The following is a 20841-nucleotide window of genomic DNA, read 5'->3' as shown; positions in this document are numbered from 1 at the left end:
AGCGCTGGTCTCTACCTTCTCTCTTCCCCCAACACCCCCCATGAAAGCTATTAATGTATTTGGGTTAACACTGCTGAAATGAAGAATGTCTAAAAGCATCCTGAACAAAATAAATATTGCCAGTTAGCTTGCAGGAGCATAGGCTGAATCTTAGGGCACAAACGAGGAGGGAAGGAAGATACCGATGAAAAATGACCAGCATACCCCATAATGTATTCGACATGGCTAACAAGTCACTTGTGTTACTGACTTGACTTTCAGATGGCTGCTATGAAAGGCCTTTTAGTGAATAGAGTTCTGCACAGGTACAAGGGTTTGCTCGTATCTCACTGCAGGAGTGGGATACACTTTGTAGAGCAGTGCTTCTCAACCTTTCCAGACTATTGTACCTCTTCCAGGAGCCTGATTTGTCTTGTGTACTCCAAGTTTCACCTCACTTAAAAACTATTTGCTTACAAAATCAGACATAAAAATATAAAAGGGTCACAGCACGTTTACTGAAAAATTGCTTACTTTTTCATCTTTACCTTATAATTATAAAATAAATCGATTGGACTATAAATATTGTATTTGCATTGCAGTGTATAACACATAAACAAGTCATTGTCTATGAAATTGTAGTTTGTACTGACATCACTAGTGTTTTTTATGTAGCCTATTGTAAAACTAGGCAAATAGCTAGATGAGTTGACGTACCCCCTGGAAGTCCTTTGTGTACCCCCAGGGGTACGTGTACCCCTGGTTGAGAAACAGTGCTGTAAAGCCCCCAAGTTACTGAATGTTTTTGCCATGAATCTTCCTACAAGTCTTCAAGTCTATTTTTAAACTGAGTGGGGGTTTTTTTTTTTAAAAGCCACAATAAGGCCTTATTTCTTCAGGGTGCTGAGGATCCTCTGTATGGGCTAGGCACCCTCCACTGCCTTGAAGATAAGGATCTGGCCCTAATTCACCTAAGCCTTGTCTACACTAGAAAGTTGTAGCACTTTAACCATACCAATACTGTTAAAGCAGTACAACCACCCCCTTCTCCCCACCAAAAGGAGGCAGTTACATTGGTATAAAGGTGCTTTATACTGGCATAGCTAGCCTTGTATAGGAAGGGGAATAAGCTATTCTGGTAAAAGGCACCTTTGTCCCAGTACCTGCATCCACACTATGGCTTGTATTGGTATAACAGTGTCATTCAAAAAAAAAAAAAAAAAAAAAATCCCAACACTTCCCTACATGAACCAGTTACACTGGTACAACTTTCAAGTTTAGACCAGGCCTAATGAGAACTTATGTGGTATAAAGTACAAACAAACAAACTGCCTGTTTGAAGCTGAGGCTGGGACCTGGGGGCCTAATTCTGATCTCACATACAGCAGAGGAGTCCGTCCTGTGCCTAAGTGCAGCAACCCCTCCATACCTGCTCTCAGTAACTGGCATCAGCCATTAGCAGCACGGTCACTTATTAAGAACACTGACAACCATATGACCAAATAAATTCAGTGCAAGGCTGGGGACAAAGCTGCTACTTAGGAAGGACTAGACCCAGCTGAAAATAAAGGAGAAAAATTCAAATGTCAAAAGTCTCCCCCTCTCCCCTGCTTTTTTGAAATGTCATCAGAATTCAGAAAAGTGCAACCAGCTAGTCCCAAAAAAAAAAAAAAAAAAAAAAAAAAAAAGGAAAAAACTTTCCCCCTGCTACCAACCACATTTCAAAGCTGGATAAAATTTTGATCAGTCCTCGGAAATGCACTGAAAATTTGGATTTACAGCATATTCAGAAAAAGAGACTTCCTAAACTTTCCTGACAAAATCTACCTGATTTCGTTATATACTTAAAACAAGAGGCAGCTCACTATCTTTCCAGCAAGCCAGGGTTGAGCTTCAAGCCAAGTTGTAGTTTGGGGCAAAAAGGCCGACACAATTTCAGTTTAATTCTGGTTGTGTCTACCCTAAACTTTTTCCACTAAGATTTCCTACCAAGGCAGCTTCACTTCAGTTGCAGCAAAGACAAGAGTGCTTGTGTAGACAAGTCACCAAAATCATCAGTGTTTTCACTATCAATGTCATCTAACCTGGCTCAGAGCACTAGATGGAACTGCACTAGTGGGAAATTTTGTAGACGAAAGTCCAGTGCAGACACAGCCTTTGGATTTTTCGGTATGTTCGAAGCTGGAATTCAATGTGAAACTGAGCAGAACTGAAACTGCAATGCTTCATGAAGCTGCAGGAAAAAACTGCTGTTGCATGCTAGGATCTGCACTTTAGCCTGGGTACCACGGACTGCAACATTTGTGTGGAGTTCTAAAACTTCAAGTGTTACCTGTCAGCTCTGTGTTCCTGGGGAACCCTGGCACAGTACCCAGCCTGTCTAATTCACAAAGGACTTCCTCTCCATACCTCTGCCTGAACCAAAACTGATCAGAAGAAAGACTTACAAAAAGCAATGAAAATGCAATGGGAAGCACACCTAAACCCCTCCAGACAAGGGTGACAGGATTAAGGCAACTCCCCTAGGCTCATTTGCATCAAGGATGGGACAGGGAGGCACCTCCATTAGCATTCAGAGCAGAGCACAGAGATTCCAAGGCACAGACCACACTGAACTCTGGGACCAGAGAAGCAGGGAAGCACTGCATGATGGGGGATCTCTGCTCCAGATGTTAACGAACCCAGGCCTACACACAACCAATTATCAGACCAATTCTAGTAATTAATCCTTTATTGGTATCAAAAATACTAAATCTGCCGGATTGCACTGTGAGTTCCCTTGGAGTAACATCACACATAGCCAGGAATGATCAGTTCCTATTGTCCAGCCTAAACAAAACAACTCTGGCATACTCCCTTGAGCCATCATTTACCCATAAACAAATCTAGTGTTCTCCCTTGAACCATTGTTATTTCCCTACAAAAACCCCTATCCAAATTCAAAATTCTGTTCTGGTGCTTGGATCCAAACACTGCACCAGTTCCACTGGGACTTCACTGTTTTCTGACTGAAATACCTTCTCTGATTGTGTTGGGGGCTCTGCCTGTCTCAAGCACTCCGGACCCTAAGCTGAACAGCCTGTCTACCTGGGAACCTTTCACCGGTTCAAGCTGCAGAGTGGTTAGACCCCAACTCTCCTTCTCGCTCTTTGGTTAAGCTCACTTTTTCCCCTCAGACTTAGGCTACGGCTACATTGGCGGTATGGATCGACTGAGCGGTCAGTGAAGACCCGCTCAGTCGATCCAGAAATTGACGTACGAAGACCACCTTCAAAAGTGGCGCAGTGCAGTAAAGACGGCGCGCAGAAGAGGAGCAGAGACATCGATGGGAGTTACGCACAATTTTTGCGTCGCTTGCGTAACTCCCGTCGACTGCCGCCGAATCTCGGAGGTAAGTGTAGACAGGGTCTTAATTTGATCTCTCTCTCTTTCTCTCCCTCTTACTTCAGGTATAACTTTCTAAACCTGACTTTTGTAATCAGATTTGGGCTAGATTTCCCCAATACCCCAATTGAAACCATGTAATATTGTAACTGTTTGGTTGGTTTGTCTCTCCTTGTATGGCTATTACTACTACTATCATAAGTTTTAAATATCTGGCAATAAAATAACTTTTATGATCGAGCTGGTTGCCAGACTCTCTCCAAACTTCGTTTACTCTTTCGTGTTCTCGGCTTCCCTATTTTGCTCAGCAGCAACGCTCCTCTTACCTAAGCCAAAAATCCCTGTAATGCCCAAAAATCCTGTGGGGTCTGCTCATCAAAGGAGTTACTACTAGGGCAAGTATGACATAAGATTGGGGGAAGGTGCTGAGCCTGGGCCACATGAGGGTGTCAGCTTGAAGGTGCTGACTGACCTTGCTTGCTCAGGCGTGCTCAGACGTGCTCTGTGTGAGTGTGAGTGTGAGTAATAGAGCTCCATATAAAAACACAAGTGACAAGCAGCACATTAATAAAGTTACAGAGAGCCCAAAACATAACCCTAATAAATGAGAGCACTCCAAGGTGATGGGCAAATCTGGTAACACAAGCTGGCAGAGAAGTCCTCCCTCAATCAGAACCAGTTTACCCCAAGAAAACCTAATGTATAAATTAGTACCAGGTGCAGGAAATTTAAACGTCATGCAAAAGGAATTGGGAGGAAAACAAAAACACACAGACATCTTCCATTAATTTCTGGTTTCAACTCACCGTAATACATTGAGCCAGTGACTCTCTCTGTTGGTCCTTCTCTTTTGTTCGATGCTGTCCTTCACTCTCCAGTGTAAATATGTATCTCCCATCTAGCATGTCCCTGATGGAGGGTATTCCCAGTCTGCTTACAGATTCCCTGTGGTCCTGGCTACTCAGTTTAATGGTTTCTGTACAGGGCTTTTGAGAACTGCGTGCATGATGCAGAACACAATCCTCACGGCCCTGTTTTCCATATTTGCTACCTAGATCTTCAACGGATTCAGATGAAAGCTGCCCTTTGCTGCCACTGTAGCATGGAAGGTCCTGTTGCACATGGTCATGCCCAGGTCTCCCGTTAGTCAGTGAAAGATCAGATAAATATTGAGCCAAACTTTCTAACTCCTTGATTCTGGGTGGCAGGGAAAGATATTCTTCATCATTCTCCCATTCTTTTTTCAGTGGCACTATTTGTGTATTGGGTACAAAACGACTAGCATCTTTTTTCTTTACCTGACTCTTTGAAAAGCGTTCATCTCCTCTACCACCCCAGTCTCTCCCATCTATGTGAGTCGGATGATATGAACTTAGTCCAGCACACTTAGAAGTAAGCAAACTGTTTGTAAACCCTCTAACGGGATCTGCTTTGGTGGCCATGGAAGCACATTCTGCAAAGGACACTTTAGTGATAGGTGAAGGTCCACAGCAAGGAACTGCTCCTAAATATCCCGGCTTCTTAGACAAGGGAGTTGAAAATCTCTCTGCAGAGATCCCATACTCCTTGCTCTGGCTTACATCGCCCCTTGAAGCATGTTGATCTTGACCATGTGCATTGATATGCTGCAAAGTGCTCTCCGGTGAGACAGAAAAGCTGTCAAGATCTATACCAGAATCATGGAAGAAGGGATCAGGCAGCACAGACTTGGGGCTCTTCGCAAGCTTATTTTTTGGCCTCAAAGGGTAAGTGTAATCAAGCAAGTCCTCGTACTCTTTATTCGGGTTCCAGTATGGAGACTGCCGGTCCGGAGACGGGGGTATAGAATCCGGTATTGCACATGCCCAGTAATCAGCCTGAAAGGATGACCTCTTTCGTTCTTGTTCCACTGCTATAGAGTCAACAAAGAGAGGATTTAAAGGCCTGTGTGTGCCGAGCATGGAATGTTCTACAGGAGTAGGGCAACTGTGCAGATACTGAGAGGTGAAGACTTCAGATGAAGGAAAAACCTTATGCGCTGGTAAGCTTCTTGATCTTATCTCCTGCTGTCCAAAGTCACTGTCTTCTGAAGGTAGTGTGGAAAAGCTAGATCTGGAAAACTTTGGGATTACTGTATCCAAACTGGGGGCTGCTCTGTTTGGCAAAGACTTCGAAGAGGATGAAAACAGGGAAAGTGATGCCTGGCTCCCACCGTCAGCAGTTAGGTCATGAAGGGTTTCAGAACTGGAGCTGTAAACTTCAGCGTCCATTGCCGAGCTCTGAAGTGTTGGCTGAAGCTGAGGAGTATTCGGAAGCTGCTCCTTACAGCCCGGACATTCCACCATTTTCATCTGCTCAAAACATTTGAGGGGAGGGGAAAATCAAGATACAAAATGAAGCATTCATAGTTCACGCATTAAAGGCCTGCGTAGGTCATTTATGACTTACACAATGTTGTAAATGGGGAAATCCCTGCAGACAGAAACGAGATCACAATTTCTAACAGGAAAGGAATCCTTTGAACAATACAAGCAGTAGAAGTGCAGAAAGAAACCCCACTGTGTTCTCAGCAGTGCAGGACTAGAGAGATAAGAACCTAATCCAGCCCTGGATCAAGCACATGTTCACATGTTGACCTCATTGTCTTCAATGGAGTTGCACCCATTTACACCACATCTGAAATGGGCTGGTAATGTTGCCGTATATGCAGTGAGGCAAACCAGGTACTTGGAGACTGTATGACATCTGTCAGCAAGAGACATTATTATAAATATGTGCTGTGGGGAAAAGGGATGTAAAGTGTCATTACAGTCTATTTATTTATTTATTCAAGTGTTTAAATACAACAACACATGCCCATCCAGTGCTCTGAGCCCCATCCCAGAAACTAAACAGCACAACAAAAACAAAGGACCGCCCAGAAGTGTATCCACCCTCGCCCTCCTTAACAAAGAGGAGAAAGGATGGGCTGTGTAGCAAACCAAGTCTGGGCTTTCATGGACCAAAAGGGGTCCATAGATGAGGGCCCGTCAGAACACATCACCAGCAGTTCTCTCTTGTTTATATTCAGGGAGCTCAGGCACCTGTGCCGATCTGAATGGCAGCAGCATATCGCAGGGAGAGGCAATCTCGCAGGTGACCGGGTCTCAAACTGTTTCGGACTTTCACAAGTTAAAGCCAACACCTTGAATTCCACCCAGCAGCTTACTGGAAGCCAGTGCAGATCACCAAGCACTGGTCTGATGCGCTCCCAACGTGCGGCATGTTAGGCTGCATCTGCTTGTGATAGAGAACTTACCCCACACAGTTGACGAAAGAGTTAACTAGAGACAGAAAGCAACTAGTCCATGGGGTTACACCTGGAAGGTGGGCCAGGCCCAACTGATGATGAAGCCCACCTGGGGGAGGTGCTGGGTGAAGAGCATAAAGGGAAGAAGCCCTGGATGAGAAGGAGTCTGTGGGAGAAAGGGGAAAGACTCTGCAGTCCCTCTCTGGTTGCTAGAGTGTGAAGGAAAAGACTTGAGAGAGGCAAATGTACAGTAAACCCAGGAAGGGACCCTGGGATGGGAAAGAAAGGGAAAGGAAAGAGTCCAGGCAAGCAGAGAGAAGTCTGAGGGAGCTTGCCTGCCACAGGGCCTCTGGACTAGGACCAAAGGAGAGGGAGGGCCTGGGTTCCTTGACCAGCTATGGGTGAAGGTGGTGCAGAAATACTCTTACACAAGGGTGAAAGGACAACTGAGTTTGGAACTGGGCCTCCAGGGGGAAAGCCCTGGGAGACACTGATCTGCAACAAGAGTAAGAAGACAACCTTCCAGAACCTGGGCAGGGATGAAGAATCTGTGGAGGAGTGAGCTTGGCAGTGAGTTGTGTTCATTTGAGTTTAATTTATTGGACTCTTTGTTTATTCCAGAAGAGGTGGGACTAAATGTGATGTGGCTACAGGGCTGATTTGTGAGAAGAGGCAAACCACCACAGGGTTGGAGGAGCTACCTATAGGGGGCGTTAGAGAAAGAGAACTAGCTACACCATGCCCAGCCCCAAGAGGACATACCAGTGGGTGAGTCCACTCTCACACTGATCTAATCTAGCATTTAGATGCACATCACTGGCCAATTCAAGCCAAAAGAGACTACTTGCAATGATCTGGAGGATCATAAATGAGTGAGACAGGAGCTGAGGTGGCTTGGCACAGGTGAAACATCAGGCCATTATTTAGAAGCTTAAATATGGACGTAGGAATCTAATTTTAAGCACCCATTTTTTAAATTCTTAGCCGGGGTTTTTCCCTTTGACATACAAATGCATTTCTAATTAATCTCTGCATGCTCTAAAGCACATACACCAGCACAGTCACACTGGACTGAGAGTCAGGAGGCCTTCTCTCTATCCCCAGCTCGGACACTCACCGACTGCATGACCGTGGACAAGTCATTTCATTTTTTTGCCTGTTTCCCCTTGTCTGCTCAGAATGTAAACCGTTTGGGGCAGGGACTCCCTCTCATTTTTTGTGCATAATGACTAACAGATCTCCAATCTCATTTGGGGGGGTCTCTTGGTGATAAAATGATGATGATGATAACAAGTAAAATCCTCTCACCTGCTGCTCTCCAGGGTAAATACAGCCATTCATGGTAGGGATCAATTAATGGCTGTCTCTCCACATAGTGTGCTTTTGCTCTGGAAAACCTGGAAGAAGGTGTTAAAGATACTTTACAATGGTTGGGGTTTCTTTGGGAGCCACCAGTTACTGTATGGCCTGTTCCCTTCATTACCACAATCTCAGTTCCTTTTGGGGATGACTTCACTTCCTCTGCTCCTAAAAGCTGACGCACACTGCTAACTAATTCAGGGTAGTCGGTCTCTAGTTCTGTATAGTTCCACCTAACATAGTATGTGGCTTTCACGTTCAGTGAGGCTTCAGAACCTGACTTTTCCACGTCCAAGGCCATTTATGCAGAACTCCTTTCCTTCAAACACCATGTGCTCATAGTCCTGAACTCTCTGAAAGAAACAACAAAGCGATCCTCTTTCCCCATTTCCACACAAGTAAAGCAATAACCGGGATTTGCTTTATCCTGTGTCAAAGTAGGAAAAATACTTTAGCAAATATCATAAGATCACACTTGTGTATCACATCAATCACACAAAACAACAGCAAGTTTGCTTTCATTCTTTGCCAGCACTTCTCTGGCTTGACAAATTATTATGCTAAAACATAGTTTTGCTCTAGGAGAGTCACTTTTACTCAAGTGATTTATTAGGAACAAATCCATGTTTTATACCCTGCTCTAAGGTTAACTAAGGGCCATGATCCTGAGAGCACTTCTGCACCTGAGTAAAGTTATTGGACCCAAATGAACATTAGTTTCAACAGGAGCTGTGTGGCTAGAGTGGTTAGAGAACCTAAAGAACTTCTGGGATAGGTAATTTCTTTAGAGGGATGCACAGGGATTTCTCTGCAGATGAACTTCTCTGAAACCGAGACATTAAAGAAAAGCAATAAAGCAGTCACCTTAGGGCCTGACTGTGCAACTTTTACTTTGATGAGTGATTACTCATGCCACTGTTGCCAACTTTGCAATTTTTATTGAGAGTCTTGCAATATTTGGTGTTCCCCAGGGGTGGTCCTGGGGCCGGTTTTGTTCAACATCTTTATTAATGATCTGGAGGATGGGGTAGATTGCACATTCAGCAAGTTTGCGGATGACACTAAGCTGGGGGGAGTGGTAGATACCCTGAAAGGTAGGAATAGGATACAGAGTGACCTAAACAAACTGGAGGATTGGGCCAAAAGAAATCTAATGAGGTTCAACAAAGAAAAGTGCAGAGTCCTCCACTTAGGAAGGAAGAATCCCATGCACAGCTACAGACTGGGGACTGACAAGCTAGGCAGCAGCTCTGTAGAAAAGGACCTGGGGGTAACAGTGGATAAAAAGCTGGATATGAGTCAGCAGTGTGCCCTGGTTGTCAAGAAGGCTAATAGCATATTGGGCTGCATTAGGAGGGGCATTGCCAGCAGGTCACGGGAAGTGATTATTCCCCTCTATTCGGCATTGGTGAGGCCGCATTTAGAATATTGTGTCCAGTTTTGGGCCCCCCACTACAAAAAGGATGTGGACAAGCTGGAGAGAGTCCAGTGGAAGGCAACAAAAATGATTAGGGGGCTGGAGCACAGGACTTATGAGGAGAGGCTGAGGGAACTGGGCTTGTTTAGTCTGCAAAAGAGAAGAATGAGGGGGATTTGATAGCGGCCTTTAACTACCTGAAAGGGGGTTCCAGGGAGGATGGGGCTAGGCTGTTCTCGGTGGTGGCAGATGACAGAACAAGGAGCAACGGTCTCAAGTTGCAGGGTGGGAGGTCTAGGTTGGACATTAGGAAAAAGTTTTTCACTAGGAGGGTGGTGAAGCACTGGAATGGGTTACCTAGAGAGGTGGTGGAATCTCTATCTTTAGAGGTTTTTAAGCTGAGGCTTGACAAAGCCCTGGCTGGGATGATATAGCTGAGGTTAGTCCTGCTTTGAGCAGGGGGTTGGACTAGATGACCTCCTGAGGTCCCTTCCAACTCTAATATTCTATGATCCTTAAAGCCTAGATCTGTAACAATACACCAGAATCTCATTTTTCATTAAACAAGATGTTTCTAGCCCTCCTGGTTGCAGGAAAAAAGCTTGAACATGTGAACACTGAGGGCTCAGACATCAGGAGGTAAATAAAGAACCCCACATTTTATTTTTAAAGTCAATCTCATTATTTTTGGGGCCTGGCTTGTGATTTTTCTACAGTTGGAGCTGGCGATATTGCAGCTCCTAATTATTCATCACATATTGCATACAGAAGAAAATAGTTTAGCTTAAAATATAAGCTATACATTTGCAAGAAATAACAGGGAAGGGAGAGAGATGAACCCAAACCACTCCACATTAAGTTCAGATGTGGATCCAAAACATTAACATCTTGGGCCCATCTTAGTTTATAACAAACTCACATTTAAAATGTTTTAAATATTTTATCTGATCGTTAATTTAAAGCAGCGATAATAATTCACACCCCTGAGCAACTTAGTTAAGCCAAGCCAATCTCCACTGCAGATGCTGCAAGATTGATGGAAGAATTCTTCAGCTGATCTAGCTATAGCCTCTGAGAAGTCAATTAATTACAGTGATGGAAAAAACCTTTCCATCGCTCAAGGAAGCATCTACACTATAGTGCTACAGCAGCATGATAGCAGCACGGTAGCTGTGCCCTTGTAGCATCTGTAGTGTAGACAGATCCTGAGTCACAATTCACTCCCTGATTTGCTCTTGGAGTATTGCAACTACATGTTGTCTGTTACTCAGGGCCTGTGGAAATACCATGATCCAGCCCCAATGGAATAAGTTCCCGCAGTCCTGAGCTAGCTTCCACTCACTGTGGAGGAGATGCTCCTCCTTTACACCAGTGTGACTCAAATCAGAATCTGCCCTGCTCTAACCAAGTTGCCTTTTATAAATATATAGGATCTCGCCACAAAATCCTATGCACACACCATGAACTCCAGTCACTCTTAGAATATAACCTGATACTACAGTTCACAACTCCAGCTATTTTCACACTATCCCACTCCAGGGTTCTGACCCTGCAAGCAGCCAAGGGATTTGGGTACATTTTAGAAAGTTAGAGAAATCTTCACTTTGTGATGTTCCGAGAAGCTTTGTAAACAAGTTAGGGATCCATCCGTGTTAGCAAGAAGGGTTTAAAGCTCTACAGAAACAAACTTCTGATCTCTCAGATAAACACTGTTCAGTGACTACAAGGAATTTTTTTTTTTTTTTACCTATACACTTTGAACCATAGTCAGTATAAGTACACCCCAACTACACAAATACTAATCCAGTAAAGACCATCATGGTAAAATAATGCCAACCCTTACTGTAGTTCAATTTCTTTTCATATGTTGAAGAACACGCCTGATGAGGAAAGCATTTTAGCTCAAGATCTTGTGTACTTTAAAACTTATTAATCCAATAAAAAGATCACGTTATCTATCTTATCCACAAGTACATTACTAAATAGATCCTCAGGCATCCCTGGCAGCAATTCTCAATAATCCCCAGGTAGAAGGCCATAACAAAGGCTTGCAGATGACACAGCTAATTTAAGTTAACAAGTATGTGGAAGACTTTAAACAGCTATAATTAGTTGAGCTGGATCTGAGCTGATCCAGGCAGATCATGATTGTGGGGAACAAACACTCATACAAATTTGCAACTGATAACTGAAGAGTTTAAAAAAAACACATGGAAATCATGTTATTTTAATATACATGAGATCAGGCAATCAATAACCTTGTGCTCAGGTTATTGCACTTGGCTTCTGAGAGAAGCATGCTGTAATTAGAATGGGTCAAAGAATATTCACCAAATATACAATCTGGCTAATCCTGGCTTCACCATCACCAGTGCCGTTCTTTGCTGATTTATGAGCTAGCCAAAAAATATTATAGAATATTACAAATGGCATTTTTTGGAGTTTTTGAAGCATCCAATATTGGTTATTTGAGCTTACAAATTGGTGTTGCCAAGACTCTGGTGAATAGAGCACGCCTTACTGTGACAAATACATGTACTTAACTGAATCGCGCAGACCAGTCTCAAAGCTTCACAAATACTAAGGCTATGTACACACTACAGCTTACATCGGTATAAATGTTGTTGTTCAGGGGTGTGAATAAGCCACCCACTGAGCAACGTAAGTTACACTGACCTAAGCACCGGTGTGGACAGCGCTATGACAGCGGGAGAGGTTCTCCCACCAACATAGCTACCACCGCTCACGAGGGCCAGAGTAATTAAGTCGACAGGTGAGCTCTCTCCTGTCGGCTTAAAGCGTCTGCATTTGCAGCACTACAGCAGCGCAGTTGTATTGCAGTGATTTTGCACTTGTGCAAAATACACGTGAACCGTTACCAAGTAAGAATAACAGTGCTTCACTTCCATATTGAACAGGGCCAAAAGAGGGCGCGAGGAGGGAGTCCCAGTTTCCAGTTCTCCAAAGTTCAAAGCTAGCAACAGCTGGAAGGAGCAGCTCGTTTGTAGGGTCTGTGCATGTGCTGAGGCAGGACACAGAGCACAGGGTTCTCATAGGTTAAAGCAGACACTCTCAATTGCATTTGGAAGCAGACAGTAAGCCAGGTAACCATCCACAGTATTTCCCAGTGTCCACATTGGGCTTCTTTCATTTTAACTAGTGTCAGCCTCATCATTTGCCATAACTTTGCACAGAACGCTGATGCGTTTTAGTCTGAATGACCTTTATTTTACATTAAGGGAACCATTAAACCTGAAAGAACGCAAGCAGACAGCAAGAGTCCAAGAGACAGCATACCAAGTGCCTGTCTCCAGAGCAGGTGCCTTGGCACACAAAATCACAGCTGCTGCAGGGAGGGGGATTTCTCTAAATGTAAGAGTGCAGCACATAGAAAACAAGGCCTAACCCATAAAAACTGCATAGACCAAATCCCCAAACTCGGAAGGGTTGTGGTGCCCAGTGAAAAGAAAATGAGCCAGGAGTTGCCTTTTTGTATTTACTGAAATCTGGCTGTTCATGAGCAAAGCAATTCTACATCCTACATATTCTCTTCACCCTACCCAATCATGATGTTTTTGCTTATGGTTAGACCTGATTTATGTATTTTTCCCTTTAATTCATAACCTTAACTCTGACCAAGATAACTACTATTCTTGCAGCAGTAAAATACACATTTTGAAAAAGAAACATACAGGTTGTGTATGGTGCAGCCTCTTTGCACTGCACGGCTGGCACATTCTAGCCCTAAAAGCAAGTGTTTTGTTTCTGGCCCCAGGAAGGTCACCCCCATGTAAGAGGAGATCCTACAGGGAGGCTCTTAGCCAGTAGCCAGGAAGATGAGTGGCATATCAAAATAAACAAGGTGAAGCCACCAGGACAATGGCTGGGATGTCCCTATTCCATGCTAACGGCTGGTTGGCGCCACTGTAAGTTACAGCAGCCTTAGGGCTGCTCTAACTCAGTGCAAGGGGGAACAGACCTGCATGCAGCTGCAGCAGGATTGGGGTGTCAAATGTGGGCTTTCAGCCATCTCTGTGCACACACCCCTCCCTGAATTGTGCTATATGCAGTTCATCCATAGCAGACTAGATGGCCCTATAGGCTCAGGTATTCATGACAGATATAAATCATCCTCAGATACAAGTTTATTATATATATTACCATAAATGTATTAGCCACTTCTCCTAATAAGTTACATATGCAAAACTATTCTCCAGAAACTGCAGTTTTAACTAGTTTACAGGACAATCCACTATCAATTAACCTATTAACCATAATGCTGAAAACCCATTTAACTATATATTTAGACACCAAAATTGAATAAGCAAAAATAATACAAATACCATCCCAAAAATCCATGGGTCAGAGTCGAGGTGGTTGTGTTACAAGGAAATCTCTTTTATTTATTTAAACACTTGATAAGAAGAATGTATTTGTTTAGCTCGGAGACAACGTACGACTCATGAGCTCTTCAACAATTCACTTTCTTGCTTTTAACTGCAAGAGGCTTTATAAATGATGTGCTTGGTAACCGAACTGTAGTCACAAAAGATACATCTACAGTGCAAAAAAACCCAAAACATCCCAACAACAAAAAAACAAACTTGCCACAGCAAGTCTTGGCGCCCAAGTCAGGAAATTCAGGCTTGTGCTATGGGGCTAAAAATAGCAGTGTAGATGTTCCCACACAGACCCTGAGACCCACTTCACAGCCCAGGCTCCAGGCTGAGTGGGAATAGCTACACAGTTGACCCGGGCTCCGAGACTCGCTGCAGCCCGTGGTTGTTGAGTGTGGTGTGTGTTTTTGCAGTGTAGACGTACTCTCAATGACCCTACCTGACTTTTTAAAATAAAGTGTTTTGGGTTTGCAGTTAACTATAATATTGAGCATTTATACAAATGAACGCTAGCAAACTAAATGCCAGTAGTTTAAACCTTAGCTATAGGTGATTAAACTCAGTCTTCAAAGAGATGCAGTTGTCTGGCTTGAATGCCTGACCCTCTGTAGCAAGAAGAAATGACTCTGTCTCTACGCCGACTCTAGCTAGATTCCTTCAGTTCCAACTGAAACCATCTATTGTGCAAAACCAGCCCCTGATCATAAACCTTTAAAAAACATTCCAGGCAAATCTAAGGGCACCACATATTAAATTCCAATTCTGGTTCCAGAGCTTACAGGTCAGCACTTCATCTCTTACATTATACAGTCTCTAATCCTGCTCATATATTTTAACTCCCTCAATGATAAAAATACAGGGGTTTAATTATGGATCCCAAAATATAACAAAGATATGAAATGGGCATGTCTTAGACAATTCTATTCTCTCCTGGTTACTTTCACGCTTCCAGGACCTACAGCCTCCTCCCTTGATTGTCATTTATACAAAGATGTATACAGAAGGTCAGATTCAGACCTGGTGTAAACAATGCAACTCCACTAGCTGCACCGGCTAATATCTGTCTAGCCCCCTTAATAATTTTTATTGTGCTTTCCTGAATTCCTTCCAATTTTGTCAACATCTTTCTGATTCGAAGGTGCCCTACCACTGAATGTGCACTACTTTAGCTGTGTATCATCTCCCTGGTGTGTAAAATGAGCCCTCGGCATAGGCAGGCCCATGTCACAACAAAAAGGAAAAGGGGGCTGTTAATAGTATGAGAATCAAGGAGAAGGTATATATTTAGCTGTAATCTATTCAAGAAACAGCTTGATTCTCCAGTGTTTGAAATTTAAGCCAGCTCTTTCCTTGTGTCTTGACACACATCTGCAACGCACACACACTTTATCCTTTCACTCAAGCTATAACTGTCTATTCCAAAATGACACAAGCACTGAGACTTCTGGAAGCCAGTGTTTAGGATACATAGAATAACTGTCTATGACTATTTTTGCTGTTGGATAGTCCTTACATTTCTTAAACCAAAGGCTTTGAACTCGTGAATTTAAAACATTCACCACTAACTTCAATGTAAACTCTTATGGGAGACGGGGAGGAAAGGCTCTTTCACTGGGCAAATCCTAAGAGATGCTGACCCTCCATGACTCCCACTGAACTCATTGGGCCCGATCCAAGTCCCAATCGAGGTGAATTAAAAATCAATGCTTTTTTTTTTTTAACAAAAAAAAAAAAAAAAAAAAAAAATTAAAAAAAATTTTTAAATTCACTTTTCCTTTTTAAAAATAAACCTGTTTATAATTAAATTTGAAATTATGATGACCCATGTAATGGCCAAAGTTACTGTAATCTTTTAAAATCAATAAATACATGGTGCATCAGTGAGACCTCCTCACATTTTAACAAGTTATGGGTGCTGCTTTTTAACTATATACCGTATTGGTGGGGGGGAGGGGGAGAATATCTTTAACTTCTGAGATCAACTCATACTTCATAAACATGTCAACCTCATGTCAACCTAAGTAAATAGCTGTATTATTTGCAGTATTTATAATGGAGTGAATGCTGGTATTTACAATTCTAATGCAAGTACGTCCAGTTTCTGTTGTTCAGAGAAGCTTTGGTCTTAATTCTGGTTTCAGTTTAGCTAGCAGGAGCAGAGGGAAATGAAGAGAATATTCTTTGGACCACTTCATTCAAAGCTGAGAAAATGATTGGAAGTTGAAAAAAAGCAGGAAAGAGTGTTTTCCTGATGGGCTCAATTTCTCAAACCTTGGAAGGTCATGAGGCCAGATTTTTCAAAGGGATTTAGGCACCTAAAGATGCAGTTAGGTGCTCAGTGAGACTTTCAGAAGTGTAAATTCCATTGAAAACCTGGCCCATGGTGACCAAAAACAGTCTGTCAGTTCACTACTATATTTAATACTTAATAAATCAGTTAGTTTTAAATCAAAACATGTCTGATAAACTTTTCTTTTGTATCCAACACATTTTAAGGTCATTTTAGTTAACTGATAAACAGTTTTCAAATGCTGTTTTGATACATTTTTAATTGAATTCCAACTTCCATCCAAATGCAGCTTGGCAGAAATCACAAGTAAAAATAATCTAGTAAGTGGAAAAAGGTGAATGATGCATTTAACATAAAAAAACCCAGAAAATTAAGGATCTGATTAAATATATGTTTAGCTGTATAACTGCTTAAATAAGTGTGTATAGATATAGTGTATCTTGCTAGTTACAAAAAGTACCGAAACGTAAAGACTATATTTGATTGTAAACCAGCATATTTTAATGGTTATACCAACCAGAGAGAGAGAACCTTTCTTTAGGAAAACAATTAAAGATTAAAATCAATTATTTAAACCACGGTTTCCTGCTTACAGATTTAAATCATGATTAAAATCAGTGATTTAAATCACTTTGATTTAAGCCAATCCCCCCATTAGTTTTATTGACACACAATTTTTGTTCTCCGAAACTTCCCACCATTGCATCTATCAGTGGTATCTATGGTGGGAACACTAGTATCAGCTGGCACTTGAGCCACTGTTGTCTAGTAGACTTTCTATTCGCACTGGACAATTCCATAAATGAGCCTGGGCGCTCAGGAGCCTTGTCTACACTAGTGTTCATACCCTTGCTCCCTGTGATAGAGCTCAAGTGGAGATCACAACTATGGCATATTTATAGGAAAAGGCTAACAGAAACAATGGGAGTTTGCCCTCCCTTTGGGAGCAGGGGCAGGTCCAATGGGAGTTGTGGGACCTCAATCTCTCAGGAAGTGGCACCCACACTTAGAATTTGCCACTGAATGGTGTTAAAAAACCCTATTTGACAAGCAGTTTCTTTTTGGCCTACATCTGTATAAAATTAAATAGAAAAACCAGCTCTACCTAAGGCCTTGTCTACACTAGCCCTTATGCCAGTAAAACTTTTGTCGCTCAGTGAAAAAAAAACAACTCCCCCATGAGCAAAATAAGTTTTTTCTAGCATAAGCGCTTGTGTAGACCTGTTATGTCGATGGGAGAGAGCTCTACAGCCGACATAAAGCCACCTAAATGAAACGCTGTCCACACAAGCGCTTATGCCAGCAAAATTTATGTCACTCAGGAATTTGGGGTTTGTTTGTTTTTTTGCATAAGTGCTAGTGTAGACATGGCCTAAACAAATTGCACCCTGTGTGATTGGCTCACAGGACTTTAAACACCAGAAGACAGCACAGTTACTTGGCATTTCCTGACACCTAGTAGAGACTCTAAACAGCTTTACAATTAACATTAAAAAGGAGACAGTGAGCTCAGCCAGGCAAGGATTTAACTTCTTGGTCACTGAGTTGCGTATTTAATCCAGTGTAAAGCCCCATTTATAACAACAAGGCTGCATTCATAATCAACTAAAATGAGAAACCACCACAAACTTGAACTTAATATGCTCTAAGTGCCTAACCTGCCGTGGGTGACAGTCAGATAATAAATAATAATAATACTGTTAAACAGCACATTAGTACCAGGCAACTGCAGATTTAATGAGAACGGAGAAAGATTATGATTTTTTTTCTGTGAACATCTGGTCAATCCAAAAATGCTTTTGCCATTGTGCAATGGGGCAGGCAGGGATAACTGCTCCGCAGCCTGCAAATGCAACAGTTTTTCTGGTGCTTTGCTTTTCTCACAAAAGAGGAGCACCAAGGAAGGCTGGACGCAGAGGGTCTTTACATGTTCGTATGGGGGCTTTCCACTCAAACCACGGATGTTTCCCCCACCCCCAGCAACAATCCAGCCTAGCCTCAGCAGAGTCACCCCCGCCCACACACACAGCTGGCGCCGGGCTTCTGAGCTCACATGCAGCAGGCCAGTTTCAATGCTGGTGTGACTCCGTTTTGGAGTCACTCCTGATTTAGGCCCGTGTGAAAGCAGGACAGAATCAAGAGCCCCCGGGACGTTCCCCCCCAGGGCTCTCGGAGAGCTTCCCTTCCAAGCCACACCGGAGCCTAGCGCCTACCTGCCAGGCGGGGGGACAGCACTGCAGCCACGGGCTCCGCCGCGCGCCATCCGCCGCACCCGATCAGCCCCCGACCGCCCGCTGCGCCTGCGCCTCTCTCCACCCAGCCCCGCCCCCCGGCGGCCGGCAGTACCGAAGACCCCGCCCCTTGTCTCCTGCCAATCAGCGCCCCCGCCACACAGAGACCGCGACGCACGGACGCCCGGTCCCAGCCAATGGGCGCCTCCGTGCCCTTCCCCCTTCCGCTTCCCCCAGCTCAGCCCCTTGGAATGTGAGTCTCGCGCTGGGCTGGGCCGGGCCCCGTGGCTGGAGAAGAGCCGCGTGCCTGCCCGGGACAAAACCCCGACCCGGAGCGAGGGAAGGAGGGAGCGGCGGCGGCGGCGGCGAGTCCCGCAGAGGCGCGCGCGGGCGGGCGGCAGGCCCGGGGCGCGGTTCCCGCGATGTCTGGCCGGAGGCGCTGCCCTGACTGCGGCTCGGCCGCGATCGTGGAGGATGCCCACTACGCGCAGAGCCAGCTGGTGTGTTCCGACTGCGGCTGTGTCCTCACCGAGGGGCTCCTGACAACCACGTTTGCGGAGGAGGAACATTTCCAAGAAGTGACTTACTCACGGAGCACAGGCCAGAATGAACAGCTGAGCCGCTGCAAGCAACGAGGTATCAAGCGCGTCCAGGACCTCTGCAAAGTCCTCCGTCTCCCAACTGTGTTTGAAGACACAGCTCTGACCTATTTTCACAGAGCAATCGATCACCCTGCCTTCCACTTAGTCAGCCTGGAAAAGAAGGAGATTCTGGTAGGTTGCTGTGTTTTTGTGACCTGCAGGCAGCATAACTGGCCCCTCACCATGGGGACTATCTGTTCTCTGCTCTATGGAGACAAGGAGCTGTTTGCCAGTGTCTACCTGTGTATCTTGCAAGAGCTTGATCTGGAGGTGCCAGCCCTGAGCCTGACGGATCTGGTGAAAACACATCTTAACAGTTTCAAGCTGTTCCAGCAGTCAGCTACTCTGCCTGCAAAATTTGCTGAGGATCAGGAGAAGATGGTAACCCGAACAACCCAGCTTGTGGAGCTAGCCAGCGAGACGTGGCTAGTGACAGGCCGGCATCCAATCCCCATCATCACTGCTGCGGCCTACCTTGCATGGCAATCGCTGCAGCCGGTGGGGCGTCTGACCTGTCCCTTCCCTCGCTTCTGTAAGCTGGCGGGTACAGATCTGCCCCCACCAGCTCTCCTGCGGTTGAAGGAGCTGAAGGACATCCTTTTGACAATGGCCTCTGAGCTGCCCTGGTTGCGTGTGCTCAGTGTAGACAAAAAGAGTGTGGTGAAACATATCGGGGACCTGCTCCAGCACCGACATTTTCTGCTGAAACACGCCTTTAGCTCCAGAGCCACAGAGGGTCAGAGCACCAGTACTCTGGATACTCCCGAGGGTGATGGGTCTAAGCGTTCACCATCACCTGACGCTGCTGCAGGGAAGAGGCCTTTGCTTCCTCCCTGCCTCATCAACCCCAAGAAGAGACTTCGAACAGCACCCCTGAGCCCTTCAGCTCAGACTGTCACTGGCGATGAAGCCATTTCTGACAGTGAGATAGAGCAGTACTTGCGGAGTCAGGAGGAGATGTGGGACTTCAGCAAGGCCCAAGGTTCCAAGTAGCCTTTGCGGCCCACTTCAGTAAAAACACCATGTCTCAGTAGCTTGCAACTCTTTATTAAAACACAGCAGTGCGCCAGCTACACAATACCTGGCGCACTCCCCGATGGGTATTGCAAGAAGCTCTCACTGATCTGTTATTTGCTTGTAATGTAAACAGAAAGTAACTGTAATAATGCAAAGCTTTTCTATTAATAAAAAAAAACAAAACCCCAACTTACTCCAGACGCCCAGCGTGGACAGAGCCGGTCTAATCCGTGCAGCTCTGTAAGGGGCTGGACTGGGCCCCATGCCAGATCCACATACGCCTGAATGTTTGGAAGGGGCAGGGCAGGGGCTGGGATTGCCTTTCATTCGGTTACCATCGCCTGTGATTTCCAGGGGGAATTTACATGGTTGACATGGGCGTGTGTGAGTGGCATCTAACCCCCTCCTGCACACACCCGTGCACATCCATTCCCAAACTGCAGCGTGCCCAGGAACCTCTGAGGAGGTGAGGTGGTTTTGGAATAGCTTTCCAAAGTGATGTGCTTGAGCTGCAAAAATCAAGCAGATGACTAATTGCACATGAAAGACACACATTTGCATACAAGAAATGAGCAGTTACTTGTGCACGTAAATGCCTTGCTGCTTTAACTTTTTAAAGTGATTTAATTGTGAAATGCCTAGGATGTGGGACAAAAGATTTACACAGACCAGCTGCTGTGAAGCAAGGTAAGTATCATAGAATCAGAGAGTTGGAAGGGACCTCAGGAGGTCATCTAGTCCAACCCCCTGCTCAAAGCAGGACTAACCTCAGCTAAATAATCCCAGGGAGGGTTTTGTCCACCACCTCTCTAGGTAACCCATTCCAGTGCTTCACCACCCTCCTAGTGAAAAACGTTT

General features: G+C 44.6%; 2 protein-coding genes across 6 annotated transcripts in view; one reads left to right on the top strand and one right to left on the bottom strand.

Annotated features, from left to right (window-relative positions):
- Positions 1 to 18351, bottom strand: part of CEP68 (centrosomal protein 68) — a 31141-nt gene extending 12790 nt beyond the window's left edge. For 2 of the 5 annotated variants that reach the window (XM_067565255.1, XM_067565258.1), the window contains exons 1-2: positions 7940 to 8050; positions 4170 to 5693 (exon numbers count right to left, since the gene is read on the bottom strand). In XM_067565255.1, coding sequence (XP_067421356.1) covers positions 4170 to 5693; positions 7940 to 7972 — 1557 coding nt within the window. In that variant the 5' untranslated portion in view covers positions 7973 to 8050. Of the gene's footprint in view, positions 1 to 4169; positions 6088 to 7939; positions 8051 to 18307 lie in introns of those variants that run through there. The other 3 variants (XM_067565256.1, XM_067565254.1, XM_067565257.1) reach the window with 3 other exon arrangements.
- Positions 18352 to 18584: 233 nt separating this feature from the next.
- BRF2 (BRF2 RNA polymerase III transcription initiation factor subunit) lies at positions 18585 to 20606 on the top strand. The gene has a single exon (XM_067565259.1). It carries the CDS (start codon positions 18748 to 18750, stop codon positions 19957 to 19959), a length of 1212 nt encoding a protein of 403 aa, XP_067421360.1. The 5' UTR covers positions 18585 to 18747; the 3' UTR covers positions 19960 to 20606.
- Positions 20607 to 20841: the final 235 nt, after the last annotated feature.

This window comes from Emydura macquarii, unplaced genomic scaffold, assembly GCF_026122565.2.
Source record: "Emydura macquarii macquarii isolate MOO-44397 ecotype Brisbane River unplaced genomic scaffold, CSIRO-AGI_Emac_v2 contig_2676, whole genome shotgun sequence".
Classification (NCBI taxonomy): Eukaryota; Metazoa; Chordata; order Testudines; family Chelidae; genus Emydura; species Emydura macquarii.
Note: the sequence above shows the minus strand (reverse complement) of the source record. Positions and strands in the feature narration are given on the sequence as shown.

Bases quoted from the DNA above. Each gene is read 5' to 3' on its own strand.
- BRF2 (XM_067565259.1), top strand. From the start codon at position 18,748: ATGTCTGGCCGGAGGCGCTGCCCTGACTGCGGCTCGGCCGCGATCGTG.